Here is a 27,984-nt window from a genome sequence, read left to right on the forward strand (position 1 = left end):
AAGTTGAGTCTGAGACACGTCCAAGACTGAGTGGTTTCAAGTCTTTTATTCTTTCTACTGTTGTTCATACTGAGAGTCAACTGTGATAACCTCAATCACTCAATCATCTCTGGTTTAAGGTGTTATGAAGTGTGATAGACACGTAAATCTGAATAAATGTTATTTGCTAAAATCGCAATAACAGCGCAGAGTAAAAAAAGAAATTAGAAATGAAATATTCTTGCACAATGTTATAAGCTAACTATGAGTATAACTACAATAACTTTTCTTATATTTGTGCATCAAACTACGTCTTTGAATGATATGTCTGTTAGTGTTAGTAAAGACATGTCACATGCTGGGCCTTGCTGGTGTTGCTGGGCAAAAAAAAAAAAAACTGTAATAGGCGAGATCAGGGGTCGTCGTCAAAACACCCACCAGACCGACACAAGTTCAACATACTTTAAAAAAAATGTCCTGAGGACGGGCTTGAAGTACAACAGTCTTTCTGTTCTGTGTGTCTTTCAGCTCATCACAGATATGTATCTGTGTACACTGTGTTGGCCAATAAATAACAGTAAATTGCAGTATAGAAATGCCAAAGATACAGTGTCACCATTAAATGTAAAATGTCCCACTCAGTACTGATCTTGGTCACAATTCTTTAAAAAAGGGATCTTTATGTATTTTTACATAAAACAGAGAATATTGCAGTTTGGCCAGTAGTGATGACAGTATGATGGATAAAGTGTAGTACAAACAAACTGGTGTTCTCTCTTGTTAAAAGCACGTGGATGTTCACAGAAGTTTATAAATGGCTGTAAAGCACTTTATGAATCAACTAAATGAATGGACATGACTGGACTTCATTATCCACATTGATTTCGTCTCATTGCCCAAAGATGCTTTTCCTACCGAAGGCATTTCTATCCATCAGACGGTTACATAATGCAATCTCAAGTGGACAGTGTGCTTTGTCTTGAGGCACTTTCCGTGTGTTAAAGAGATGTGTGTGTGTGTGTGTGTGTTAACATGATGTGTGTCTGCCCTCAGTACAGTACACAGAAGAGCACACTGACAGCATGTTAATCAGTCGGGAGCAACGTTTGGACAAAACCCTTTTGAGAGTTTGAATGTCAACATCTCCTCCCCCTTATTTTCTTTTCCTCAGTAGTGTGTGTGTGTGTGGCTGTCCATCTCCATCATTTTAGCGGTGTTTAATGCTTCCTTGTTTGATAATGACAAACCTGTGAAGCACAGTGTTGATGATAATCCATGGAGATTCTGTCGTGCTTTTCTTGGCCCTCTGTGGCCTTTTCCAGGTGTGTGTGTTGTGTCTTGTTTTGTGTTGCTGTGCAAAGAGAGTGAACGTGTTTGCTCTGCTGGCAGATGGATTGAGATTATTTTATGAGCCTATACACCTTTCCTAGCGTTGCTTTTTGCCAAGTCAAGATTAGACGCTGACAAGTCTCAGCTAAGCTCCCGTAATGCAATCTCGGATGTGGTTCCGTGTTTGTGTGTCAGAAGAATAAGAAGCATTTATCTTGCTGTGACATTACCTGTTTGTATTGGCCTTAACAGCAGCACTGCTGTTGTAATGTACTTTTCAGGCAATTTATTTTGCCCTTAAGAGGCTTATTCACAAAAAAAACAGCCTTAGCAGCAGCAAATAGTCTGTTACAGAAGAACTGTATCAACATAACAACTGACTGTAAGCAAGAGAACATAATCAATAAACTCAATACAGAGCTAAATTGGATTAAATGGATGGGATGAATCTTTAATGATCCCTAAGGGGAGATAGAATGATGGCAACAACAAAATACAACAAATCAAATATAATGAGGAGCGACATATTTATCACGCTAATACACAGCTCTGTTTAGCTCCAGGGCCTCTCCAGGGAGGGCAGATACAACCTGAAATCCATTTCATGATATATTGTCACATTTACCTCAATTACTATCATTTAAACTACTACTTTGCTTTGTACTTGACCTTGCTGCACCCAAAGAGCTTTCACCATTAATGATATGACTGTTAGTGTCATTAAATGAGTAGCGATTTAAAAAGTTGCAGGATTTGCGGGAGACTGGTTAAAAAAGAAAAAAAATTGAAGCCCAAACTGAGATAACCCTGATGACATCATTTGGGGATATTGTTTTTAGATTCCCCATAATGACTAAACTGAACTTGCACTGTTTAAAATGATCAACAATTAACGTTGGTCAAAATGAGTATGATCTGCATCATATACATTGTGCAAAGTTGTTCAAAAAATACTTGTTGAAAGAAATTAAAATGACTTAAAAGTGATTTTCATCATGGCGTACATGTAAGCTTTGAAGAGAGGGGATCGATTTCTGTTGAAGATCGTTGACCTTTTGATTATGACCTACTCAACTTCACCACAGTTACAAAATCACAAGGAGACTCTTTCAAGTAATTCAGATCAAGTTTCTGTTCTGGCCCGGATCAGAGTGCTGGGAGAGTGCTACAGTGCTCCTCTGTGGGTATCAGAATTGATGTGGTTTTGTCAAAATGTTGTGGTGCATATCCACTTAAAAAGATGCCAGTAATCACATGCGCATTATCCTAAACCAGCAAGGAGCTCGGAACATTTATGGAAAAACAAAAGAAGCTGAAAAGAGGAAAAACAATATTTGGAATTTGTGATAAAATGCACACAAACAGTGCAATAAATCCTTTCTACTGTATCTATTATCCCTAAAAAGCTCACAATCAGTGACCTTTAAGACTGCTATGAGAGATAACTTCCCGTGCATGATGTCACCGTGTAAAAGAATAGTGTCAGGTTTTTTCCTACATCTGCGTGTTTCTTTTAGGGCAAGTAAAAACACATTAGCTCCCCTCCCTCTCTTTCTCTCTTGTAAGTTTTCTTTTTCCTCTCTCATCCCTGTCTTTCTCAGTTTTCATCTTCATCTTTGTTCTGAGGAGTATAATTACTGGTATCTATGGCCAGAGGCGACTAAAAAAAAAAAAGGCTGCTGTTCTAGCCGCTGGTTTTACTCTCAGCTGAGCTTTTACCGCTTGTTTTTTTTCGTCTCCCTTTAATGGAGGAGAGGGAAGGAAGGGAGGATGACCTGGATTGAAAACCACAATATTGCGACGACATGCTTTGTAGTTTAGTGAGCTGCACTCGCAGACCTCCCAACAGCTCGCAGTGTGTTTGGGTGTTACCTGATGCAAATTCCCATGAGATTACAGGTCTGCGGCATGCACTTGCAGCAGATAGAGGTTCAGTGCCGCTTTGGCGTTGAGAAAGGTGACTAACATCAAACTTCTTGGTGCAGAACTATCACACCAACAACAAGGACAATCAGATAGCTGCTTAGCTATCAGATTGGCACTGACAGCACGTCAAAATAATCCATGTCTGCTTTAAGGATTGCTAGGCTCTGGTGTGCTAACATGGAGCAATTTGATTATATGGGCTGTGGATTCAAGCATTTAAATCCTATAGTTTGCCTGCACTTGCTATAGAAATATATACAATCATTTAGAGTTATACACAGTAATATTTCATGTTGAAAGCCTTTGAAACAAATCTGTCAGACGTGGCCACGTTTTTAAGATAACGCAACATTTAGCATTAGTTCCAAGCTCTCTTTATTCATATTTTGAGACGATGCAAATGTTTTTGAGTTCACTTGATGTTTACACTATTGTGGTACTAGAAACATATGTGCTAAATGATAAAAGAAAGATGTGTTGAATAAATAAAGATGGTTTGACATGAGTGGCCTGATAAATGGCTGAATTTACGTATTGCACAGCATTGCAACAACAGCATTGCCACTGGGTGGTACATTGAAATGTTACAATAACAAGACTTTTTTGATATTGAAGACCAACTTCTCTTTTTCCATCATCAGATAATGAAAACTCAATGAATTTCTGTAACAGATTTGAATACAGTTTGCTTGAGCATTCAGCCTCTGAGCTGTTGCGTGTCTGTGTTGTGTTGTGACGGCGGCGCAGACTGCAGACAGAGAGAGGGACAGTAGTGTGTTGTTTGCTGAGATGATGATGATGCCACCATCTATTCAGTAGATTGGGGCTGCCTGCCAAAGTCAAGCCCGAAGCCATTGTTCTGTATTTCGAACCGTTGCTGAATGGGATCACTTTTAAATCGGCATCTTGGCCTTACCAAGACATACATGTAGGGCGGAACCACATTGCAGCATCAAAATGATAGGATTAATAAATAAATATAGATTTTCAGAATGGCTGCATGACACACAAATCTGCTGACAATTTCAAATGTTAAAAATTATGATTTCATAGACTTTTGTGTGTGTTTTTCTTTCTCCTGAATCTGATCCATGAAACACCACAGATTACTTGTTATTGTCGGGGATAGTCATATTATGCATCCTCAAACTGGCATCATTTCTAGTAAAAGTGGGTGTAAGTAAAGGTGAAATGAACCTGGACTCTCCTCTGGATGTCCGCTGACTGCGTGCTGACAGCCACAGCTTTCATAAGACAAAGAAGAACCCAAACATTCACGTGACCATCAGTAATATTTTAATGTTTGTCTGGCTCATGTTTTTCCTGATCCACACTAATTCAAGCTTTGGGTTTGGGGATGGGCACCACACACACATACACATACACACATACAAACACACATTCCAGGCCACTGTTGGCCCTGTGACCCAGTTGTTGTTTGGCATGGTGTGTGTGTGCCTGCCAGCCCCTTCTCCTGTGAGTGTGAGTGTGTGTGTGTGTGTGTGTTAGATGTCCCACAGCAGTGACAGATGGAGCTCTGGTAAACCCTGAGTATAATGCCAGATAATAGGGCTTGGATTCCCTCACACAAGTGTGCGCATACACACACACATACACAGCTGCAGAGTGGCTGGAAAAACCTTGCTTCTCTATATGCAAACACGTGCACACACATTTTGGCATTTGATGCCAACGCAGCAACTTTTAACCCCCTTGCTATGCCCTCACAACACACACATGTACACACACACACACCTCATTTCTTCAACCTAGTGCCTTCAAGTCTACATTCCAAGCCAGTCCTTTCCATTTGGTGCATACCAGAGCAGCAGATGAAGGGCTGAAGGTCTCAGTGAAGCTTGAGTACTGGGTGTCTGCCTCAATGACACCACTCCCATGTGCATTTATGAATGACACATAGGCATTGCAAGACATGGTACCTTGTGATATTTTTAATGCCATGTCATTAGGCAGGACAAATATTTAAGCTGATATCATCATAGCCTGGGTGGGGAAACTTTACCTGGAATATTGTGATACATAAACAAACATTATTAAAGTTCATAAAGTGAGTCTTTGCACACATGCTAATAAATATCATTTTAGGCAACAATCTCTAGAACACCTGCTTAAATTTAGCTTATTGCTGCTAGCATCCAAAACCTTAAAGTATGTAAATATAAGTCTTTAAATTCATTTTGCAATGTTGAATCTGTGAAATTTGTCATATTTATTCATTGTGCACTTTGGAAAACATTGGGTTGTGTTGATTGTCATTTAGTTCAAATGTGCACAATATGAATGAGGTCGATATGAATTAGATTTAACACTTTTACTGTATCCTGTTTTGATGCTGAGACTTTGCGCAGTCAGTTAAGAATATCTAATACTTTTAAAGCCATATTTTTCCAACTACATTTAAAATCAATATTATTTAAAATCATATATATTTTTGTCAATCTTGATGCTCTAAAGTATGTTTTAATTGATGAAACAAAGTTATCAGTGGATCCTGATGAGAGCTGTTTGTATTTCCTCAGCTCTTCTTCACTGTGTGTTTATGTCTGTTTCCATATGTCTGAGGTCATTTCTGTGTATTGGTGTACCTCTGTGTCCGACCATATCATTCTTGTTTTTGTTTGCATAGTCCTCAGCCAGGGGTCCTGTTTTTGTGTGCACACGTGTGTGTGTGTGTGTGTGTGTGTTATGGTGAACATCAGAAAGCTCTCCAGCGTCCTGTGGTTTTGAACTTTGACCAGCCACCAACGCTGGCAGCCATTAACACACAGCTGGCTGCCGTCTTTGAACTGACAATGTGTGTTTAACAAGACAACCTGTAGGAACATGACTGCAGAGCAGAGGAGGAGGAGGTGTGAGTATCTGTCTGAGACCGTAATAGACAACGTTAGCTGGGTTTCCATCATGCTTTCAGTATGTGTAATGAACTGTACCTTCATGAGACTTAATTGGGCTGTTGCCTCTCTTTCACCTCCATGAGCATTGATTTTACCAGAGTGTGTTGTTGTCTTGACAAATTGAGTTTTTGCAAATGACATTGTAAAGAAGTGTTAGCGGTAATCAAATCCGAACACACACACACACTGTACGGTCCTATTTTAATGTAACTCTGTAGGGTTCAGATGCTGTGATAGATGAGCAACCTGTGATGACTGTGTTTTATTGACGGGGTTCAAACTGTTCCAACACTGCTTGTTATCAAGTATTAAATTGAGGACCAGTAGTCTTATTATTTTAGCATTTTGCTTCATTACTTTAAATGACAGGTTCACACATTTTTAAGCTTTAGATAAACTTTTAAATACACTTTTGCATGAAAAGAGGACTGGATTTTGTCCCCCATCAATTACTTTGAAAGCGCATCATGATGGGATCTTTTAATTGCCAGTATGACCAGCAGGAATGATTACAGCAAACCAACCTGTTTCAGTGTTCATATGGAAACCTGACTGTTGTTTTAAGACAAACTTGAAAAATTGTGAATCATTCCTTTAACCCTAAGTTATTAGTGTTTTATGCCAAAAGAAACTCGCTAATGAAACTGTTTTTTCAAGCATGTTGTAACACAGATTTTGCACTTTCTGTTCTTTCATGCAGCAATGTTTCTTATAGGCTAATGAAATTAGAGCTGAATTACATCGTGCAAAATCCCAAACAACAATCCCCGCAAAGTTGGTTCATGTACTCAAGCGCACCATCAAAAATTGAGCAAAATGGGATGATAACAATAACTCTTTGTGTGAGAGATTTTAAAGTGAGAGAGCGATGACTTCTTCAGGTTAAAAAGAATCAGGAGATCAGGGCAGGGAGGTGATTTTTTTTTTTTTTTGAGAAAAACAAAAAAACATTGCTGAGATCTGGAAACATGCTGACATCATGATAAGTCAGATGATCAGACACGTTGTAAACAAGACAAAGGAAATTGCACAACTATGGCAAATACGGTAGGTCAAAGTTGAACTAGGATTGTAAACTGTGATGGATGTTTACAACGGACAGTATGGGTAATCATTTTAACAGTCACCATCGCTTTCTCTCCCAGATACATTTGGTGAACCTTGGGGTTTGTTTACAACCTGTCATAGTGATGTCACCATGTTCCCAGTTCTCAGAAGTTAACTTGCTGAGTACAGTGAGGTTATTACTGATAAAACTGATGAACAAAACTATGAAAACACAATAAAAGTTGTAATAAACCTGAATTATCATTTAACCTCCACCAGATATCTTCAGTGTGACAGTACAAGTAGCACTTCTTAAAATAGTGGTTTTGTAAAACATTATTCAAATGGAACTAGAATCAATTAATTATTAATTCCTGGTAAATTATCTAAATGTAACACATCATAAACTAACTTTTAAAAGGTTTGCTGGATTAAAATTGGGAAGAAAGAAATGGACAAATGTGTAGTATAGTATAAACTGTAGGTGTATATATAAGCCTGACAGTGTATTTTACAGCTGTTAAGTGTTACCACAGAGAAAAAACACATCCAAACTTTCAGCTTGCACCAGGCCAACACATTAAATATGTAGGCATGTGTAAAGAAACCCTGTCCTCCATTTCATCCTACTGAGACAAGAGCACCTCTACGCTCTTTTTTTTTTTTTTTTTCCGACTGCCTCATTCCCCTCCTCCTCCACCTCCTCCTCCTTCTCCTCCTCGCTATCTTTTCACCTCTCTAAATCCAGAGCTTATTCTTTCTCACACATACACACACATGGGCATTCAGCTGGAGACAGTCAGCAGGAGTGTGAATGGGTTCAGTTGTCATGTGTCGTGTAATTCCTCTCATACTGTACTGTTTAAATCCTGAAGATATAAGTTAAGACATATGTCATGGCAATATATTGAAATGTCAGGACATAGGTAGGGGAAACTTTGTCTTGTGAATAGTTAAGTGAATTTAACTGCTGGATCCAGGGAATCTTATAGAACATAACTGAATTTGATCAAATGAGCTGAATAGTGTCATATTTAGTTTTAATGGGAAGATTGTTAGGTTATGTAGGCTATCATTTTAGCCCTCACTTAAGCCCCTGAAAAAAAGAATGAATGAACTGGGTAAGGGGTGTCAGGGCTTGGGGGGAAGGGTACAAGAAGGCGGTGGGGACATTCTTTCTAGGCCCCCCATAATCACTATTTGTGTTTGGCTGCATTGCCCCACTTCCAATGTGTGTGTGTGTGTGTTGTTTGGTGGGTAAAGGGGTTCACTTGCAGCCTCGCCGCTATAGTTTAATTTCATTCATTCCACTGAGGACAAAGCAGGGAGTTTTAGAGTTTCAGCAGCGGTGAAAAGCAGTGCGACGCCTGAATGTCTGATATGTCTGCGCCATTCAACCCCTATAGGGATGCACGGTGTGTGGACTGAGCAGTTTGGTTCCAACTTGGCTAAAAAATTATGATGAAATTGTTGATTTTTTAAAAAAAGTTTGTTTTGACAGTGAAGCTAGCAGTGATTTGAAACTCTTTTGGTTGCTGTGTTGAGACAATTGTCATGTGAGTTTCTATGTTGTTGGATTTTGAAATGTTTTTGCAATGAAAAAGCAGTTTTGGTAGTCTGTTTTCTTTCTTCTGTCCACCAATGTTACAATAGTATCAAGAGACAAGCGAACTTTTTTCTGAGATTCTTCTCATTTGAGGACATGGAGCGAGCAACGAAGAATATAAAACCAAAACCAACAAAATACTATAAAAAAAAGGAACAATTTTAAATTCCAAAACACCTGAACAATTCCTTTTCTTAATAGTAAAAACTCATTTCATTAACACAAAAACCCTTAATGAACAATTTATCATGCCTAACTTTCATGCTCTAGTACTTTTATACATGTAAATGTCATATTATGAATGAAACTAGTGAAATAACATACAGTAAATATAAAGATTCAACAATCAGAAATCATTGAATCATCAAAGATGCAGATTGTGTTTCAAGTATTTTAAAACATGATGACTTATATTCTAAAGCAGCTGTTTCCAAGCATCATTAAAAATCCTGTTAGTCCCAATACTTATGCAATACCACCCTGCATTTCCTGTCCAAATTATACCAGTAACAATAGAGCAGAACAGCTGTTATTCAAACCCACTCTGTCATTTTCCTGGCTTGAGAAACACTCTTTTTCTCATACTAACACTCACTGATGCTGTCACAGCTTCTTTGGCCTACCGAATATTCAAATACACAAAAAAGTGGTGATTAGTGTGACTTTAACACCATCCAAGATTTAGTTTAGAAGCTGATTTTAGCGTGAAATGATCTCTTAAGGACTTAAGTTTGTTAAGAATTGTTAATTTTGAAAGCATGACTGTCAGAACCCAGTTACAGCAGCTTTAGGTCATGACTATTGGGTTTAAGTCTTGAAATCAAACACACATACGAACATACGCGTAGGTACAGTAGAGTCAGAGGCATGTGTGACTGTGCTCCAGAGTCTGGGTCTTAGCCAGAGCTTACTGCCTGACACACTGAAGTGACAGCTGGGCTCAGTGAGCCTACAACACACTGAAACACACACACACGCTGACATATGACAACACACTTGCTCACACGCAGTCTGCCTCCACATATCAAATGTAACGTTAGCGTGTGCATAAAGTGTTTGTTAAAACGTATACATCTAGTGCTTTTACTTAAAGGCGCTGTGAAGAGATTTATCCACATTTTCCAAACACATCCTACCTTCCCTTCTCTTCTTCCCTTCTGGTTTCTGCTGTAGTAGAAGCTAATTATAGCAGAGTTGCTCTTTTTTGGTTAAATTACAGGCTGGTTGACTTTGCTGCAAGCTCTGTGGTCTGTACAAGTCTGTTAAAGTGGACCTGCATTAGTGCCACGTTAGCCATCTCTTTAAACTGTATCCTGCTTAGAATTTTAGACCCTTCTTTTACTCTTTTCTACCTTTTTTCCTGCATTTCTACCTCAAATTCTTCCTTTTTTGCCTCTTCATATCCTTCACTACTTGCTGTCCTTCCCCACTTCCCTCCTTGTTCCTCTTTTCCTAACTGAACTCCTCTGCTGCTGCTCTCCTACCCTTTTACAACAGATTATAACAATGTATGCGTGTATGTGTATATGCACAGTAGCTGGAGAATTCCTGAATCACTGCTCTCTCATTTTAACATAATCCCCTGATATCTGAGCCTTGCCCAGTGACTTACTGGCATTATTACTCCGTGTGTGTGTGCCAGCCACTGTTGTACTCCTTCAGTTTAATAGATTCCTGCCTCGCCACAGCTACATGTATGTCGTGTTACCCACTTGTAAAGTAACCTTAAAAAAAGGCAGAATGTATCCCGAACATCCTGTAAACAGCTGCCAACACTTTTTGTGCGGACTACTCATGAGACATGAGACCTACAGTATGCGGTGTGAGTCACTGTCTAGCCAACGGTATGCTGACACGCTGTATATAGCATTACTGAGGATCTAAGCTCTTAATCTGTCAGATTTCTAAGGTCAATGGAAGAAATGACCAATAAACATCAGAAACTAGCTGGCTACTCGCTACTTCTTGGGGCAAATATTTTATTTACCATCAACTGTATCTTGCAAAAGGTTGCATGCTGTCACAAGCTGTTTGTCAAACTTTTGGGTTCAAGTCAAGTCTCAAGTCCATCAAGGCGAGTCGGGCAGAGCTGAAACAATTAGTCAATTCATTGATTAGTTGATTGACAGAAAATTAATCGGCAACATTTGATAATTGATCCATTGTTTCAATAGTTTTTCAAGCAGAAATGCAGAACACTCTCTGGTTCCAGCTTCTCCAATGTGAGGATTATTGATTTTTTTTTGGCTTCTGAAGAGGGCATGGCAGAAAAAGTTTGAGAACCACCAAATGATTAATCAATCATAGAGAAAATAATCAGCAGAATGATTGAAATAATCATTAAGCCATAAATAAATTTCATGGCATTTCCTTTAAAAACTATATTTATAGTGATTTTTTACGTAGCTGAGAACAAGTCATTTCATTTCCAGGCATAGGCTTAATAAATAAATATTCAAGGTGATGAAAGCTACTTATTCTTATACTTTATGGTTCTGGGATTTTAACACCAGAGAAAGTGAAGCCGTTTTTTGGCTTAAATCTGATTAATCTGATGATTAAGACCCCCCCTCCAACCCCGTCTCGCCACTCATTTTACTTAACAGATCATTTTAAATGAGCCTGAAACCAGCAAACTGTCATTCTGTCTACTAAGTTGGAGACTGATCGTAATCAGTCAGAGCTGCTCCCGAGGGGAGATTTGGGCGGATGACTGCTCTCTAAAATGTGAACAGTTTGTTTGGTTTGCACTTACATGGTAATTAATGCCTTTCACTGCCAGTCCCACCATACTGCTTGGAAACCTTACTGTGCTTCCCTCACACCAGCCTCAGTGCCAGCCTTTGTCTATATACCGACATGCACACACTTTTTCACAGTGATACTCCCTCACACACACACACACACTAAAATGACATCAAAAATTCTCAGTTTTCATTCACAGACACGCACGATTGTACACAATTTAGAGTCCTCTTTGTGTTTGGCATGCATGGGTCACACATGGCGACTAAGTGGGCGAGAGGGGGGGATGCTTTCCCTTTCCCTCTATCTCCATCATTCTCTGTCTCTACATGTCTCCGAGGGCTAAATGAGATTACTGTAATCCAGCTTGACCAGCGAGAGGAGGAAATACAAATGCTGTTTATTTCATCCCCCTGTTGGTGTCTCTGCCTCGCTTTCTCCCCTCTCCTCCCTTTCATTCGATCTCTCTTTCTTTCCATTTCCTGCACTCCTCCCTTTGTTTCCAGCTGAAGAACCTAAACATATATTTTTTAAAAAAAGAGGAAATGAACAGTCTTGAAATTAATATAGTTTCAGTTTATGTTAAAGAGTGTTTAACTGAGGCTAGAAAAGGTTGCAAGGTAGAAATCATTAGATAGCTAACAAGTTTATATTATATAAACAGGATTGAATTACCTATAAGCATCGGTAATAAAAAGGTCAGCTGTTGGCTATAAAGACTAAAATGGGTCACATTGGCTTTTTGGCTCTATATCAGATTGTGCTCAATGAGCTACGGCGCTCCTCACAGCCTGATTGTAACTGTTTCTTCTTTGTCTTTGTCGTCTGATCCCAATTGACCTTTATAACAGTCACCAGACCTCATCAACCACCGGAATAAACGGCACATTAACTGTCTTTGCAGCTCCGGTGTGACCTCTCAGTTCTGAGTTCAGAAGTGCAACCAACTGTCCTTAATTGCAAAGAGTTGAGAACCTCCAACATGTTATGCTTTTGTGTGTGGAGACATTAGTATCTAATGAGTATGTCTTTGTCTTTCTCTCACCAGATGACATTCTGCAGAGGGAGGATGGCCCCCTGTTCGCGGCAGAAATTGGCTCTGAACTCCAGAAACAGTTTGCCATCCTGCCAGGTTGGTTTGATGTCTTTCTCTCTTTATCTCACTGTTGTTATTGTACAGCAGGACTTTAGGGATGATTAACTCGCAAGGAAGGCTCAATTTAAGCAAATTTCAATGTGAAAACCTGTAAATGCTTAAACTAAAGAGCAAAAAAGTAACAAAAATAACAAATAACTCACAGATATGTGTCTATCACTTTTTAATGATGCACAGCAGCGAAAAAACAGACACCTTTCAGCCCTACGCTTTCCTCAGCGTTACCTGTAAATGCAACTGTAAATAAATATCCGCCGTGACATTTTTACATAAGTAAAAATACAAGCGGACCCAACATTTTGAATCAGCTTAACAAATTCAATTGACCGAAACGATGTAACACTGTTAAGTAAAGTGGTGAAATTCAAGATGAACTAGTGACCTCAGGTATATCTAAGTTTGTTTCCATTCTGCTGCATTTTCAAATAGGCAGCATGGATTAGATTAGTTTGTAAAACTGGGTTGTCATAATAGAGAATAACACATTCAAGCCAAGTAAGGAGGACTTATATAATAATAGATAATGATAGCGCAAATTGGGGTTGTTAACATTATGCAACAAACATAAAACCTCTGGAATTGTATCTCTTTTTTTGTGGTTTGGTTTTACTTTAAATTTGGCTTTTATGTACTTATCTGTCTTGTTGGATGGTAAATATGTTTAGCAGTTTGACAGCTCTTTCTTTTATGTCAAGTAAGAAAGTCAGTAACAAAAATTGCAGCAGATAAAAGTAGTGTGTCTGACAGCAGGGAGGTTTACAGTACATGCAGTGCAGATTTGTCATCCAGATTCCAGAAATAGCATCGCTTCTACTCAGTCTACACTTAAAAGACTTAAAAGTGGCATTACTTGAAAGATTACTCTGCAGTGAGGAACACTTTAGGCATAAAGTCAAAACTTTAAACTCTGTGTATATCAGATTTTTGAACTTTAAAGCAAGAAAAGAGAGAGCTGCTCTCAGTCGATGCTGGACCGCTCTGCAAGGAAAAGTTTCACTTTTGTCAGTTACTGATGACAGGTTGACCCAGATAGGAAACACAAACACTTGTACAACATGAAACAAACTTTTTTGCACACTGATGCACACAGAAACACACACTTAGGGCCCTGTGTTGGGTTACCATGACGATAATGCCTGGCCAATGACGGCATGTGAATAATTCATCACCATGATGAACTGCTTTGCAACTTGACCCACCAACGAAAGAGGAAGCCAAGTGTACTTGTGTGTGTGTGTGTGCGTGTTTGTGTGAGGCCCTTTTGATTTTGTACTTTAGTTTAGTTTTTTTATTATCTTCACATCCTTTGTCATAAGATTAGTTATTCATCTGAAGTTCTTGTGGAAAATTTATAGTCAGTAGACATCTCTAAAACCTCAAACCCCTGGCTGACAATGCCTGGACCTCTCTCTGATCTACCCCCAACACCTGTGTCTCCAGGGGGCCGTGGGATAAACGGAAGCCCTATCATCGTCTTCCCAGAATTCCCAACTTTCAGCGAGCTGGAAGAGGAGGAGATCCAAAATGTCCTGAGCTACCTCACCAGCGTTCCCAGGTTAGTTTCTCACACACACACACACACACACACATAAACACACCCACACACACTATCTTTCTGTCAGCCACATTTGGTTTGACAACAAACAAACTGTGAAAGGAATCAGGCCAAATGAATTAGAGCTGTAATACCACTTGGAACCAACAGATGTCAGTACAACACCAAAGGGTGTTGCAAGGATGAAGCCACAAAAGACATAAAGAAATCTTGGAGATAATGGAATAAAAGAGTGGAGAAAAGGAGATTTTGGGAATGAAAAATAAAGGATGAAATAGTGGGTTTATGAGAGAAAAATAAGCAATACATTTAAGATTTCCTTTTTAAAATGAGATGATTTTAATGTAGGCAGAATTTGACTGAATGAATTTTTGCAGAGAGACAGATTTTAGGTGTGGCTTGAGGAGGTTTAACATAATGCAATTTTTTTTTTGCTAATTAAATTCAGATTAAATCATAATCTACACCTCTACCTTTTCTTCTTTCTGTCTGTATTTCTCCTCCTTTATTCTCTCCTCCCTCCCTCTGTACCTCCTCCCTCTCACGCCCTCTCCCTTTCTTTCACCTTTCCTTTACTGCTGAGTGCTGCACTCCCATCACACACACACACACACACACACACACACACACACGCTATAGCACACACACTTACTCTTATTAAGAGGGGGAGAAAGGATGGAGATGTATGCATCTGGATATCTATATATATACATATATGTGTGTGTGTGTGTGTGTGTGTCATGGCGGCCTTTCAGTGTATCAGGTTTTTTTTTTTTTTTTTCTTGCGGCTCATCACCTTTCATATCCCACCCCCCTCTCTGAGTCCCCTCCCTTTCTCCCCACCAGCTATATGCACCCGACTGCCAATCGGCCGCACTCTGAGCTCCAATTGGCTGTGGAGGAACAGCAAGATGCAGAGCTTGGTTTTAATTGGCTGAGGGCGGGAAGCAAGTGGTGGAGGAGCAGAGGGAGAAGGGAAAAGGAGGAGGGAGATGCTCTTTAAGGATGTGAACGGTCACCTCTCTCCTTCTGTGAGCTGCAAACAGATGATTGTGGATGCAGGAGTTGAACACTGACAACACGGAATAAAGGGAAAAATAAGGAATATTGGATTATTGCTGGATGATAACAGAATATTAAGGATATTTGTTGGGTTTTTTGTCCTGGAATAGCAAAGATTTTCCCAGTTCACCCGGCTTCATTCATGTGATTTGAATATTTTTTTCCACTAAAGATGGATTGAAGATTTGCTGTCGCAGCGTTCACTGGGTACTATAGTGTGTTCATGTTCTTAATATGTATGTGTGTGTGTGTCTGTGTGTGTGATGATTTGAAAATTGGCAAATAATGACACCCAGATGGACCAACTCAGCAGTATTTGTATGTTGGCCCCACAGTGTGTGTATGTGTGTGTTGTGTTATAATATTCTTGTTTTTTGCTTGTGGGTTTAGATGTCAGAATGTAGCAGGACCTTTACTGGAAATGCTGCATTTACACATGCATACACACACATACACACACACATACACTAACACACACACATTAGCTTAATGAGGCCGCTACATATGGCACTGCCTGTGGAATGAACGACAAGATTTTCACACACACAGACAAACACACACAGACACACACACGTAAATGCAGAGCCAAGGTTGCCATGGTAATCACAAGGGTCTCTCATAATCATCACTGATGACAAATGCTGACTACAGACACACAGGCAGTTGGTTCCAAGGTTTGAACCTTTCCTAGCATTTCTTTTTAATCCCAAAATAATATGTTTCACTGTCACAAAGGCCAACAAAGACCACTGAAGTGCTGCAAATTTTCATATAATGTTTCTGCTATTATATGTTGTTATTGTGATCCAACCTAAAGACAGTCAATGGAAGCTTTTACATTTGGCTCTGATCTGCTGCGGTGGAAATGATGGATTTTATATTTTTGTTAGTTCACGTAAAATCCAAAGAAAGGGACATCACAGGACCTGAAACACTGTCGGAGTACTCATGGAGAGAGGAGATGGAGATCTATTTGAAAATGTACTACTTACTCAAGTATTACAGGTCATTCTTACAGTGTTCAGTGATTAGGATCATATCTGATAGAAGAAATAACTATGACATGAAGTCCTCATCTTGCTGGAACTCACTCAGTAGCTCTAGGGTGATACTGGAGAGCAGAGCAAACACATTAACATGCTTCATAAAGTTCCTTTGTTGGAATAATGTGATGCCTCATACGATAATTAGATTTTCTTCGGACCTTGACCTAAACCTGGTTTGCAAACATACACACACATCGTGATAACAGTATCTTTTTTTTTTTTTTTTTTCCCTGCAGTGTTGCAGCATCCGGAGTGGGTTTCATCCTGGTCATCGACAGACGACTGGACCGATGGGCCGCTGTCAAGGCTACCCTGCTCCGCATCGCAGTAAGACCCTGTGTGTGTGTGTGTGTGTGTGTGTGTGTGTGTGTGTGTGTGTGAGAGTGAAGGGGAAAACTGTCTTTCGTGTGAGCACTGATCCATTTGTTTGTGCATCATTTGCTGATGAAGTACTTCTGACTACAAATAGCTGTTTTGGTGTGTGTTCATTACTCTACATGTGTTAATGCTAATGTTTAAACATGGATCTGTGGGTGCAGTTGCTGGTGTCAGCTGTGTGTGTGTGTATAATTTGCTTTAGAGTAATGGATGTTTTGGTCTTTCGTGTGCAATCGCTAGCTTGTACATATGTTTTAGTCGAGTTAGTTTTTTATTCATTATTCAGCTGTGTATAAAAAGAACGTGTACTGGCAACTAGGCGACTGTGTTTTTTCTCTCTGGATATTGAAACGAGGCAAGAGGGGGGGTTAAAAATAGCATATTATGCTGGAGTGGGTGGTGGAGTCTCACAATGTGTGAACATGGTGTTTGTATGTGTGCATGCAATGAGATACCCTCCTGTTGGAGCAGAAATAGAAAGTCTAAACTGTGTGAGCCATTCATCTCATTCTGTTATATTTTTTTTCTTCTTTTCAATGTCGTTGTATCTGTGTGCCATTAGCCTACTAGCCTACTTCTTGGGCAAGTGTAAATCTTTCCCTCCTCTCTAAAATGATCAATTGAGGAGGGAGTAGAAGAGGAAGGATAAAGGATATTGATGGAGGCAATCAGGGAAATGCTTAAAAAAGGAAAGAGGGTAAAGCTAAAAAAGAGAAAAAGCCAAAAGGAGGAGAGAAGAAGGAATCATAATGGCTGCTCTCAGAGGCCCTAAACATGAAAAAGTAAAAAAAAAAAAAAAAAAGTGGTTAAGCTGAGGCATTCAAGAAACAAACAGTCTTGACTGCTCTCTTTGTGATATCATTTTAGTCTAAAATCGTTCTTAACAGAAAAGCAGCAGCAGTGGGTGGATTTTCAAACTTGTAAACAAGACTACAAGAGAAGCATCAAATGACAGATAAAGTATTCTGTGCTTGTTATTTATATTAATAACACTGAGAATACTGAAGTTTAAAAAGTCTTTATTTATTTCTCTAGAATGATGCTGTATCATGTCTCACTATGGCTTTACATAACTTGGTTCATTTATTTTGGTTTTTGGTTTTCTCACCTATCGATTTTTTTTTTTTTTTTTTTTTTGCATTGTCCTCCTTTATTCCATCTGTGAATCACGATTAACCAGCTCTGCCAACATGAAGCTAAAGCTTCACCGCACTCTACACATCTGTTGTTAAGATGCTCATCCTGTATTGCACCGTTTAGCATGTTCAATGTATGCAAATGTATGTAAATATATGGTAATTGGACACTGATTATCATCAAGCTTAATGTTTTCTCTGTGGTATTTCTAAGAAACTGTCCCCACCGTGCCAAGAAGTCATTACGAGGCTCCTTGCTTTAGTTACTGAACTCCACCAGTTTAACCTGTACACACACAAACATCTGTACAATCAAGATACTCCCCCACCAATCATAATGGACTATTCCAGGTCTGCTATCTTATTCCAGTGCAATGGCTCCAATCAGTAGTTGTTTCTTTTATTGCTGTTATATAAATGTGAAAGTGTGAGCAAAACCAAACCAAGATGCATGGAAACTGTTTATATTGATTTAGAACACTTTACCAAACCCCTAACCATCATATAATTTCATATTTTTATCAATAACTGATGACTGACAAGATATTACCATTTGGTTAATGTTATAAGTATTAGTCACAGGTCACATGAACCCTGATTTCCACCTTAAAATCACTATTTTTTCATTTATAACATCAGTATCTGCTTGTTCTAACTCTTGATTGAAGATACATATGTTTTGTTTTTTCCTTGGTCAGACAGACTCTTGTAATTTGGTCTTAATGAAAATAATAAAGTACAACAGCTATGATGAAGTGAGTCTCACACCTCATCATACCCCATAGAAACCCCATGATTCAGAGAGGCAGTTAGAGCAGAGTTTTTCAGCATGGTAGCAGAAGCTTCTCAGCGGGATCTCCCCTCCTCTCTCTTTCATCACTTCTCTTTCCTTTTTCTTTCATCCATCTCTTCACCTCTGGCTTCAGCTTTTGTGTTTCTATTGTCTCTCCGCCCCATGGAGTCTTCCCTTCCCTCACAGCACTTGGAAAAAAAAAAACTGGGAACACTGTAATGTATATTTTTGTTTTAGTGAAATGATATCATAGGGGGATAATTGTTAACAGAGAATAGTTTCCCATTTGGTGCTGCAAAGCAGTTTGGAAGCTTTACCGCTATACTCAGTTTGACCTGCTAGCAGTTAGAGGCTGATACATTTTTTTGGTGATGCTTTTTGTTTACAGTAAGTATATTAATATCTCAAAATGATTGTAATTAGTGATGAACTCATGCTACAGTAGACCTGGCATATTTTAAGGAAGTCCTGGTCATTAAAGTGCCATCAAGACACACAGAAATGTTGCATACCGATGAGATAAAAAAAGAGAGAGCAAGGTGGAATAATGTGTGAAATAGAAAATGTGTAATTGTATAAGAGATCCTATATCACTATCTAAACCAGCAGATTCAAGTAAAGAAAGTGTTTCAAAGACAGGATCCTTAGATTTAGGTTATATCCACAAAGACACACATGGTGGTCAGCTTTAAATCCTTTTTATGTTTCATGTTGGGGGAGTAGAATACATAAAAGCATGTCCATGATGGCAGCAGGCAGCATTATAACTTAACCTGAAGGCATAAAGAGCAGGTGGTGAGTGTGTGTGTGTCTGTCCTCCTCAGTCCCCTCTGTTCGATCCCCTTTGGTAGATGTCCTCATTGGGTACGCCTGCTCTGTCCACCAGCCAATGACGCTCGGTCTTACTGGAGTATGAAGGTCGTCCGTCTTCCCATGAGACAATCTGCTCATCAAGGCCGTTCAAGGTCGCCTGCCTGCCGTTTGCTGGTTTCTCTCTGAAAAGGGGGGAAAAAAAAAAACGGAGTGGGCAGTATTGTTAGAGATTAGTGTAAAATGCAGGCACAGATGCTCTCACACTGCCATGTTGGTTGTCTCACAATGCACAGATGGCGCTGACCTGTAGTGTTCAGTCTTGTGTACATTCTTGCTGTAAATAAAAACAAGTGTGAACTTTGACCTCCAGTCGATAGTCACCATGAAATAAACCGCTCACAAAATTACAGAAACTCCAACAAGAGTCTTAAATAATGTGATTTTCTTTGTAGAAATTAATTACATTAAGCCTTTTAGATTGTTTATTCCACACTTGTTCAGAAAAAGAGTTATGTAAAGGGGTTTTCTAGTGATTTATGATCTTAATCAGCCTCAATCTGTAACCAAAGAATTAAAGCAACAGCTTCCTGCTCGGCAGCATAAATCATATATGTCCAAGTGTCATTACTCATGTTTCTAGTGTCAGTATCCTTTCTTGCTCACAATCTCAATTTCAGTTAGTCCTTGTCTTTTCTGGATGCTTTAACAACAGGCTTCCACTCAGTCTTCCTCCAAAATCTCACTATAGATTCACAATCCCAACACCAGAAATTAATTTGGGTAAATAGGGGTTAATCCACAGCATTTCAGTCAGATAATGATGGGACACCATCCCTTCATCTCTGTTGTAGGGTAATAAATATGCAGTCACTCAAGCATAGAGGAATATTGCTGCAGGGTGAAGACCCAGACAGCTCCATCAGCTGGTGCAAACAACAGGCGTGAATTTGTTACAACAAATACTTTTTTTTTTTTTTTAACACACCAGCTACACTACAGCAGCCTCTGTCGAGATTTAATGTGAATCTCTTTGTCAGAATCTGGACTTTTTTCATGTCCAAAAGCAAACACTGTGATATAGACGGGGTGGGGGGGGGGGGGCTTGAGCAAGTGGAGGGAGGTGATTTAATATGTTGGCAATCCAACTCCCAGGAGAACAATGTGGACGTCATTAGAGGATGTGACTGGAGTGGGCCGTCCTCCCTGCTTCCTCACTGCAAGAATATAAATCACCCTGGTCAACAGAAAAATCTAATCCTTATCATTTATTTATGTGTGGCTTTTATCTTTTGAGAAGTGTGTGTGTATATATATGTGTGTGTGTGTGTGTGTGCATAAGTGTGTATCCGGGGACGTGTATACGCATTAGCATGTCTGTATTCATCTGTCAGGGGACGCACCAAGCCGTGTGTGTATTGTCATGTTAATGCGGAGCTACAAATTAAACCAAGACCTCTAAGGGTTTATTGAATTTAATGGCTTCAAATTACAGATGTATGGCTTATATTTTTGCACGGTGTGTTACTGGTAGAAGGACAATCTGTTCATCGCAATAAAAAAAAAGAGGCAGAAAAATGAATTGCAATGATTCTACTGTTTTTATTCTTTCTCTCAGTATATTATTTGCAGGTGTCATTACAGCAGTAAGGACTGTTTGGGAGCATGTAGTAGAAGTGGAAAATTAAGCGTCTGTTTGGGTGTGAATTGGAAAGGAACCATGTAGGAGTGTTGAGTGTTCCAACCTGGCTGTTTCCATCAACATCACAGCAGGCAGAGGTGTGTGTGTGTGTGTGTGTGTGAGCCAAAATTAAAAGACTGGAAGAGTAGAGTGAAGCTGTAGCACTATCGACACTTTGAGAAGACTCTGTCGCTCTCATTCTCTCTCCCTTAATTTGTCTCAAACACACCCTCTTTCTCTCTGCATCGTCACTCTCCCTTGCATTCCTTCATGCTCTCTCTCTTTCTCTCCATCTCTCTCCATGCATTTTCCAAGGAGACTGGTCTCCATGGCAACGCCGTGCAGGCATTTCATGACTGATGTATGTGTGTATGTGGCTTCGGTGTGTGCAGGTCTCCTTGTAGACTAAATCATGGCCATGTACAGAATTTATTTTGTTACAGATTTTATCATTGCACCGGTTGTGAGTGTTTTTATGGGATGTCTGATCAATATCAGCTTTGTGACGACAATGATGGATGTAGTCAGCAGGTGGCACCATTTTGTAGAGACCAGTTTCTACTGTACATTCATTAAATGTATTAAAACATCCTTCTTAGTGGGTAAAAGATGAGAAAACCTCTTAATATAATACATATCCTGATAAGAACAGACTGTAATTTCTCATTAATTGGTTATGTGCATGAGCAGCAAAAGCTAGCATAGCTAGACACTACTACTATTCAAATTTCATCAGCCTAAAACATAACACAATGTCACAACATCTTGAACATTTCCAATATTTTCTATCACATCTTTACTCTTTTTGTCCAGCCTTTATAAATGGCATCGAAAGATTTCATGGGCTGCGCTTGCCTCGGGCCCTTTGTGTGTGTGTATGTCCATGAGTGTGTGTGTGTGTGTGTGTGCACATGTCACCCTACATCGATTTATGATGCCTAACAGGGCAAGGCAATTCACCCGGGGTTTTAGAGGAAGCTATAACCAATAAAGCCTTCGGGTTGAGTGGCCTCTTGGGCTGTCGTCTGTGTAAAGGCAATTCCACGATTTTAACCTGTTAGTGTGGAGGTGGAGAGACACAAAAACTGCTTATTCTCAAGTCGCAGGATTAATTTTCCTTGTAGCACCGGGTTTACAGGTGTAAGGTGTGACAAGGGAACAACTGTGAAGAAATGTGAGTTTTAGGGGATATTAAATCCCAGAAAAACCTTGTCATGGTTGGTCTCTTTATTGCAGCAGTGGCACAGTGGTTACACTTGTGGGCTCAGTTCAGCTTTAGACTCAGAAGCTGCAATATTAAACCAAGACTTTCTCTACATTTACTTAGTGTTGATAGATAATTCCATTCCTGAATTATAGACCTCATCTCGCACATATTTACAATGGCAAAAAAAGCATATTAAAAACCATCTTTGGTATGCCAAGAATACAATGTAGTTCCTTTATGTTTATATTTGCTGTAATTTAAAAGGTGCATTTGATATAGGCAACTCTCGAATGTGAGGTTTTAGCATTTTTGTTGAGCATGGCCCTTGTAAAGCATCAAAATAAAGGTACCATATGGAGTTTTTGACCATCAGCAGTGCTATGGAACAATGTTTTTACAAGTGGGTCCCTGTTTTGCTTACAACTAGTGCAGTGCCTGTTCAAAACGTGCCTGTTCAGAACGGGCATATTGCTTGGTCTGCGGTATTGCTGCTTGCAGCTCTCTTGACATCGCTCATCCAAACAACTTCGCAGTCAATGCTGTGCTTCCTTGGGTCCTGAGCAATACACCTGCCATGACACAGTTGTGTCCCCTAGCAATGCTAGAGTGTACGCATCATTTGGGAGCAAAAGCTCACAGCGAATGTGAGATAAACTGGCTGCTGTCATTGCTAACAGCTAGTTATTTGGGACTAGGCTATTGACACTACTTCCTTGGGTCACAGCAATATAACTGCCAAGTGTGAAGTCGATCAAATGAACGGTTGTCGAGAAAATCGAAGGACAGACATACATCCATACAGACAGACAGAGACTCCTTCCATTTTAGTTAGATACTATTCCACTGAGTTGGCATACAGTTTGATTATGTGTTTTGGTGGGAAACACTTTTGTTTGTTTACAAGAAAACTCGACAGGGTGCCTTTTTAAGCAAGTTACACATGAATGATGCATGCATACATATATAATTTTGAAAACAGATATTAAATAAAAATGAGGAATAAAAAACCTGCATTTGACAACTCAGCTCCTCTGTTTCTCTCTCAGGGCTCATTTCCAGGGATCTTGCACTTGGTTCTGGTGTTGCGTCCCACTACATTGCTCCAGCGGACACTGTCGGACTTCCTGTTCAAGTACAACAAGGATGAGTTCAAAATGAAGGTGCCAGTATGACTTGTACTCTGCATGTGTCTATGTTTAATCAGTCCCTACATAATGTATGTGTTTCTGTGACTCATTGAATGCATTATTTAGGTCACTGCAACTCCCCCTAGAACTAGTTTTATAAGACTTCATTAAATGGGTTGAACAATGATCTTTACTCTGTTTTAGTGAAATTCACTTTCTGTTTTGTATTTTCTCATGTTCTTTTTTTCATTGCTCTTATCATTTAATAATTATACTTCTTATAATCAGCTGATTGTGTGATTGTTTGTCATTCAGGTGGTGATGCTGAGTTCGGTGACTGAGCTCCACGCCTATATTGATCCAGGACAACTGACCACAGAGCTGGGAGGAACGCAGGAATACTGCCATGACAGCTGGATCTCACATCGCACTGTATGTACTCATACACACAAACACACACACACATACATACAACTGCATTTTGAAGTATATTTTTTGCACATAGGATAGTATTTCACGGTGTGTGAATACTGCTATGCATGTATTTTTGCATCATGGACCTCTGTGTATTTATACTCTGAATGTCCTCCACAGGCCATCGAGGCGTTCGCTCTCATGGTGAAGACCACGGCTCAGACCCTGCAGGCCTTTGGCACTGAGCTCGCAGAGACAGAATTACCCAATGATGCCGAGGCCACCACCAACCTGCTGCACACACACACTCTGAAGAAGGATAAAATGAAGGTCACAGATGCTTTTTTGTCTTTTCTATTCATGTCAGCCAACCATAGGTCCCTCTGTGTTTCCCTCTTTCTCTTACGGATATTTGGTGGAAAGTTTTAGGCAGTTTTTAAAGCCTGGGAAATATATTTGGGTAGTCATTGAAGGCAAATGCAACGTCCAGAGACTTAATATAATTTGTTCAATTTCCAGGAGGACCTGCAGGTGGCACTGTCTCAAGGGGGACGCCTGTTGGAGTGTATCAATGAGCCTCTACAGACAGACCCTGAATACAACATGACCCACGATGAACTAGAAAACTTAGCTACTGTTCAGAGGTAGAGGAAGGGATGAATAGATACATAAATAGATCAAGAAGTTGTCACTGAATGCATGAATGACTCTTCCTCTCCTCTCCTCTCCTCCCCTCCCCCTCAGACTCCTGGGTCAGCTGGACGAAACAGAGACAGCGTTCGATGATTTCTGGGAGCGTCACCGCACCAAGCTGGAGCAGTGTTTGCAGCTCCGTCACTTTGAACAGCACTTCCGTGAAGTGAGTTGAATTATGGGAAATGTAGTTCTTGGACAGATTAGTTTGTGTGCCGATTGCATTAACAATGTGTGTTTTCGTAGGTGCGTGCCCAGCTTGATGTGACATTGGAGCGGTTATCAGGCTTTTCTGAGGTCAGCGTAAGCCCTGTCCATGCTGAGCATGTCCTCCGAGAGCTCAATGGGCATGAGGAAAAGGCCTGTGTAAGACACACACACACACACACACACACACTCACACACACAATCCTGATTCATCCTGCAGCTCACGTGGTTCAGAAAACACATGCTCAACTTTTTCACCTTTGATGCATCCTTGAAGCCATATAGCTAATGATATAATCAATATCATGCCCTATTCCATCCCCCTCACACTGGGATCTAAATGAAAATGGGGAGAGGTGTAGAGAGGGCACCTGTGTGTGCACGTGTGAATTGCACCAGTTCAGTTAGATTGATTACATGATTGACACTCTACATACAATCCCAATATTATTATTATTAGTGTCCAGGTTTTTAGTGGAGAGAATCTTATAAAGATCTAAATGCTATTTCAGAGGCCCACATACTGGATTTATGGTGAGGAAATTACAAAATTTCAAGAGGCTACCTTGCAATTTGCCTCAAAATATCAGCTCTACATTTGAAAACACTGATATACGTCTTAAAAACGCATACATTGTAGAATGGCTGCTTTGCACAATATAAGTGTCCCACTCCATCAAGTAATGAATGCTGACTGAGGAGGAGGAAGAGAGAAGTGGAGGAGGAGGAGGAGTTGTTTCACTGTCAGCGATTGATTGATGATGTTTCCACTGCTGACAAGCCAATATTCTTTATGTAACCTGACTCCGTTTGAAAGCATAATCTGATATTGAGAATAGACATGTTCATCGTGTTTCAACAGGAGGTACTAGACTATGCCCTGTCCTTGGCCGGCGAAGGTGACAGGCTGATAGAAAACTCCCACTATGCTGAGGACTCCATCAGGCCGAAGTGCATCGAGCTGAGAGGAGTGTGTGAGGAGATCAGCTCCACTCTGAGGAGCAAGAAGAGCCTCCTGCTCCGGGCGATGGAGCTGCACCACGCTCTGGAGAAGGTAAGAGTGTGTCAAGCAGTTTTTTGAGATAAATATAAGATTAAGGAACTTTTGCCAGATTTGTTAATCCTATAATGCCTTAATATTTTTCTTCCCAGGCATCACGGTGGTGTGAGGAGGGCATCTTCCTGTTGGCCAGCCAACCAGTGGACCGCTGTCAGTCTCAGGATGGAGCTGAGGCAGCTCTGCAAGAACTGGAGCGATACCTGGACACAGCACCACTACACACCCTCACTGACCGCAGCGCCATCTGCTGCCAGTATGAGGCGGTGCTCACTACTCAGCTCAGGGTCAGTAGGAAGTGGATTTAACAGATTTAATATATGCTTTTCTGACAATGTAATATTTTTTTTTATTTTTATTTTTTTACATGTGATGCCTTATAATGTTTCCTACTGTTGTTATGTTGATCCCTGTTCTCCGTCCTCCATCAGGACCAGATAGAGAAAGTTTTCCAGAAGCAAAGCTCTGTCCAGGAGATGTTCGAGAAGAGACGTGTCAGCCTGAAGAAACTTGCAGCCAAACAGACCAGACCAGTGCAGCCAGTGGCACCAAGACCTGAAGTGAAGTCTCCACAGTCCTCTCCCAGTAAGCCTAGATCAAAAGATACATTTATTTAATGACAGCGCAGCATCTGGTGGTGCCTTGCTAAGAACAGAAACTGATGTAGACTAAGAGTGATGACGGGATAAAAACATTATTTTTTGTCTGTCCTTCAGATCAACAGAGAAAAGAGAGGAGATACTCTGCGGATAATACCATCTGCAAAAAGGTAAATGCATGACCACTGATCAATTAATTGATCGATTAAAGGTTACTATTCACCCAAAAATTTAAGAGAAAGGAAAGTGTACAGTGTGTGGTTTTTTTTATGTATATATATATCTGTGTGTGTGTCCAGGTGGAGTCTCCCGTACATAACGGTAGCACCAGACATGCTTCTCTATCAGAAGAAGAAGAAAACCTGGCAGTGCTGAGACGGTAAGGGGTCAAAGGTCATTCTGTGAGCCATAGATAAGAAAGCAGTGAATGGATATTAATACTGTGATTAGTTTTTGTTCTTTTCTATCACTTTTAAGGTATAGAATACATATTTTATGTACAATAAACTGACATCCAAATACTTCAGTACTGACTTATCTTTGAGTTAGAGAGGTAGGGTTACAGTATAATAGCACACCGGAAAATATATTTTGTTTTTATGTGTTCCAGCCACGTGATGAATGAACTGCTGGAGACAGAGAGAGCGTATGTTGAGGAGCTACTGTGTGTGCTGGAGGTGAGTGATGTTCAGTCAAGTCTGTTCATGTATATTCACCACAACAGGCTCTGTACATGCTCTTTGGTGGTTGTACTCGATGTAATAATGGATGTAATATTAAACTCCAGGGCTATGCAGCAGAGATGGAAAACCCTGCCATGGCTCACCTCATCCCCAGCACCCTGCTCAGCAAGAAGGACGTCCTGTTTGGAAACATGCCTGAAATCTACCAGTTTCATAAGAGGTACACGCAGTTTATTTTTCAAGTGCTTTTGATTATTTTGCTCATTTGTGTTGTGAGACTTGAATAAATGTCTGTGTTTTCAAAATCTTTACTTTGACTTCCTGGTCTAAGCATTGGTGTCATTTATTTTGTCTCCAGGACGTTTCTAAAGGAACTGGAAGCGTACACCGACTATCCTGAACTAGTGGGCCGCTGCTTTTTAGAAAGGGTAAGCACTTCCTGCATTCTGGTCTGGACTTAAGACATATAAAGAGCCAATAGAAAATCTTAATCTTAAAAAGTTAAATCAATGACTAAAGTTATTAATTTTGACAATCTTGCACCAAACAGGAAATGTCTCAACAAACTTTGCAGAAAGCAAACTGTTTATTCTTTACAACTTTGAGTAAAAAAAAGGTGAAATTGTTCCAACTTGTCACAATGTCGGTTTTGTTCTCTCTGTAGATGAAGGACCTGCAGATCTATGAGGCTTACTGCCAGAATAAACCTCGCTCAGAGAGCTTGTGGAGACAGTGCTCTGACTGTGCCTTCTTCCAGGTCTGCCTCTCACCTTTCATGTTTGCACCTCTCGCCTTTTTGAAACCATTTGCCAAATTTATCCTGAGAATATGAC

General features: G+C 40.0%; 1 protein-coding gene and 1 long non-coding RNA gene across 3 annotated transcripts in view; one reads left to right on the top strand and one right to left on the bottom strand.

Moving 5' to 3' along the window:
* The window catches only part of mcf2la (mcf.2 cell line derived transforming sequence-like a), a 48,728-nt gene that overhangs the window by 11,768 nt on the left and 8,976 nt on the right, over positions 1 to 27,984 (top strand). For both annotated transcript variants that reach the window (XM_067582617.1, XM_067582616.1), the window contains exons 2-19: positions 12,596 to 12,679; positions 14,144 to 14,258; positions 16,603 to 16,693; positions 23,418 to 23,531; positions 23,814 to 23,930; positions 24,093 to 24,242; positions 24,432 to 24,556; positions 24,657 to 24,771; positions 24,852 to 24,971; positions 25,675 to 25,866; positions 25,965 to 26,156; positions 26,301 to 26,454; positions 26,586 to 26,638; positions 26,768 to 26,847; positions 27,079 to 27,145; positions 27,256 to 27,371; positions 27,510 to 27,579; positions 27,816 to 27,908. In XM_067582617.1, coding sequence (XP_067438718.1) covers positions 12,596 to 12,679; positions 14,144 to 14,258; positions 16,603 to 16,693; positions 23,418 to 23,531; positions 23,814 to 23,930; positions 24,093 to 24,242; positions 24,432 to 24,556; positions 24,657 to 24,771; positions 24,852 to 24,971; positions 25,675 to 25,866; positions 25,965 to 26,156; positions 26,301 to 26,454; positions 26,586 to 26,638; positions 26,768 to 26,847; positions 27,079 to 27,145; positions 27,256 to 27,371; positions 27,510 to 27,579; positions 27,816 to 27,908 — 2,048 coding nt within the window. The remainder of the gene's footprint in view (positions 1 to 12,595; positions 12,680 to 14,143; positions 14,259 to 16,602; positions 16,694 to 23,417; positions 23,532 to 23,813; positions 23,931 to 24,092; positions 24,243 to 24,431; positions 24,557 to 24,656; positions 24,772 to 24,851; positions 24,972 to 25,674; positions 25,867 to 25,964; positions 26,157 to 26,300; positions 26,455 to 26,585; positions 26,639 to 26,767; positions 26,848 to 27,078; positions 27,146 to 27,255; positions 27,372 to 27,509; positions 27,580 to 27,815; positions 27,909 to 27,984) is intronic.
* Positions 19,500 to 26,386, bottom strand: LOC137176740 (uncharacterized). The gene is made up of 3 exons (XR_010925859.1): positions 26,263 to 26,386; positions 23,380 to 23,495; positions 19,500 to 19,668 (listed from the first exon to the last, which is right to left on the bottom strand). It is a non-coding gene; the product is annotated as an uncharacterized lncRNA (long non-coding RNA).

The sequence above is a fragment of the Thunnus thynnus genome, chromosome 24 (assembly GCF_963924715.1).
Source record: "Thunnus thynnus chromosome 24, fThuThy2.1, whole genome shotgun sequence".
NCBI lineage: Eukaryota > Metazoa > Chordata > Actinopteri > Scombriformes > Scombridae > Thunnus > Thunnus thynnus.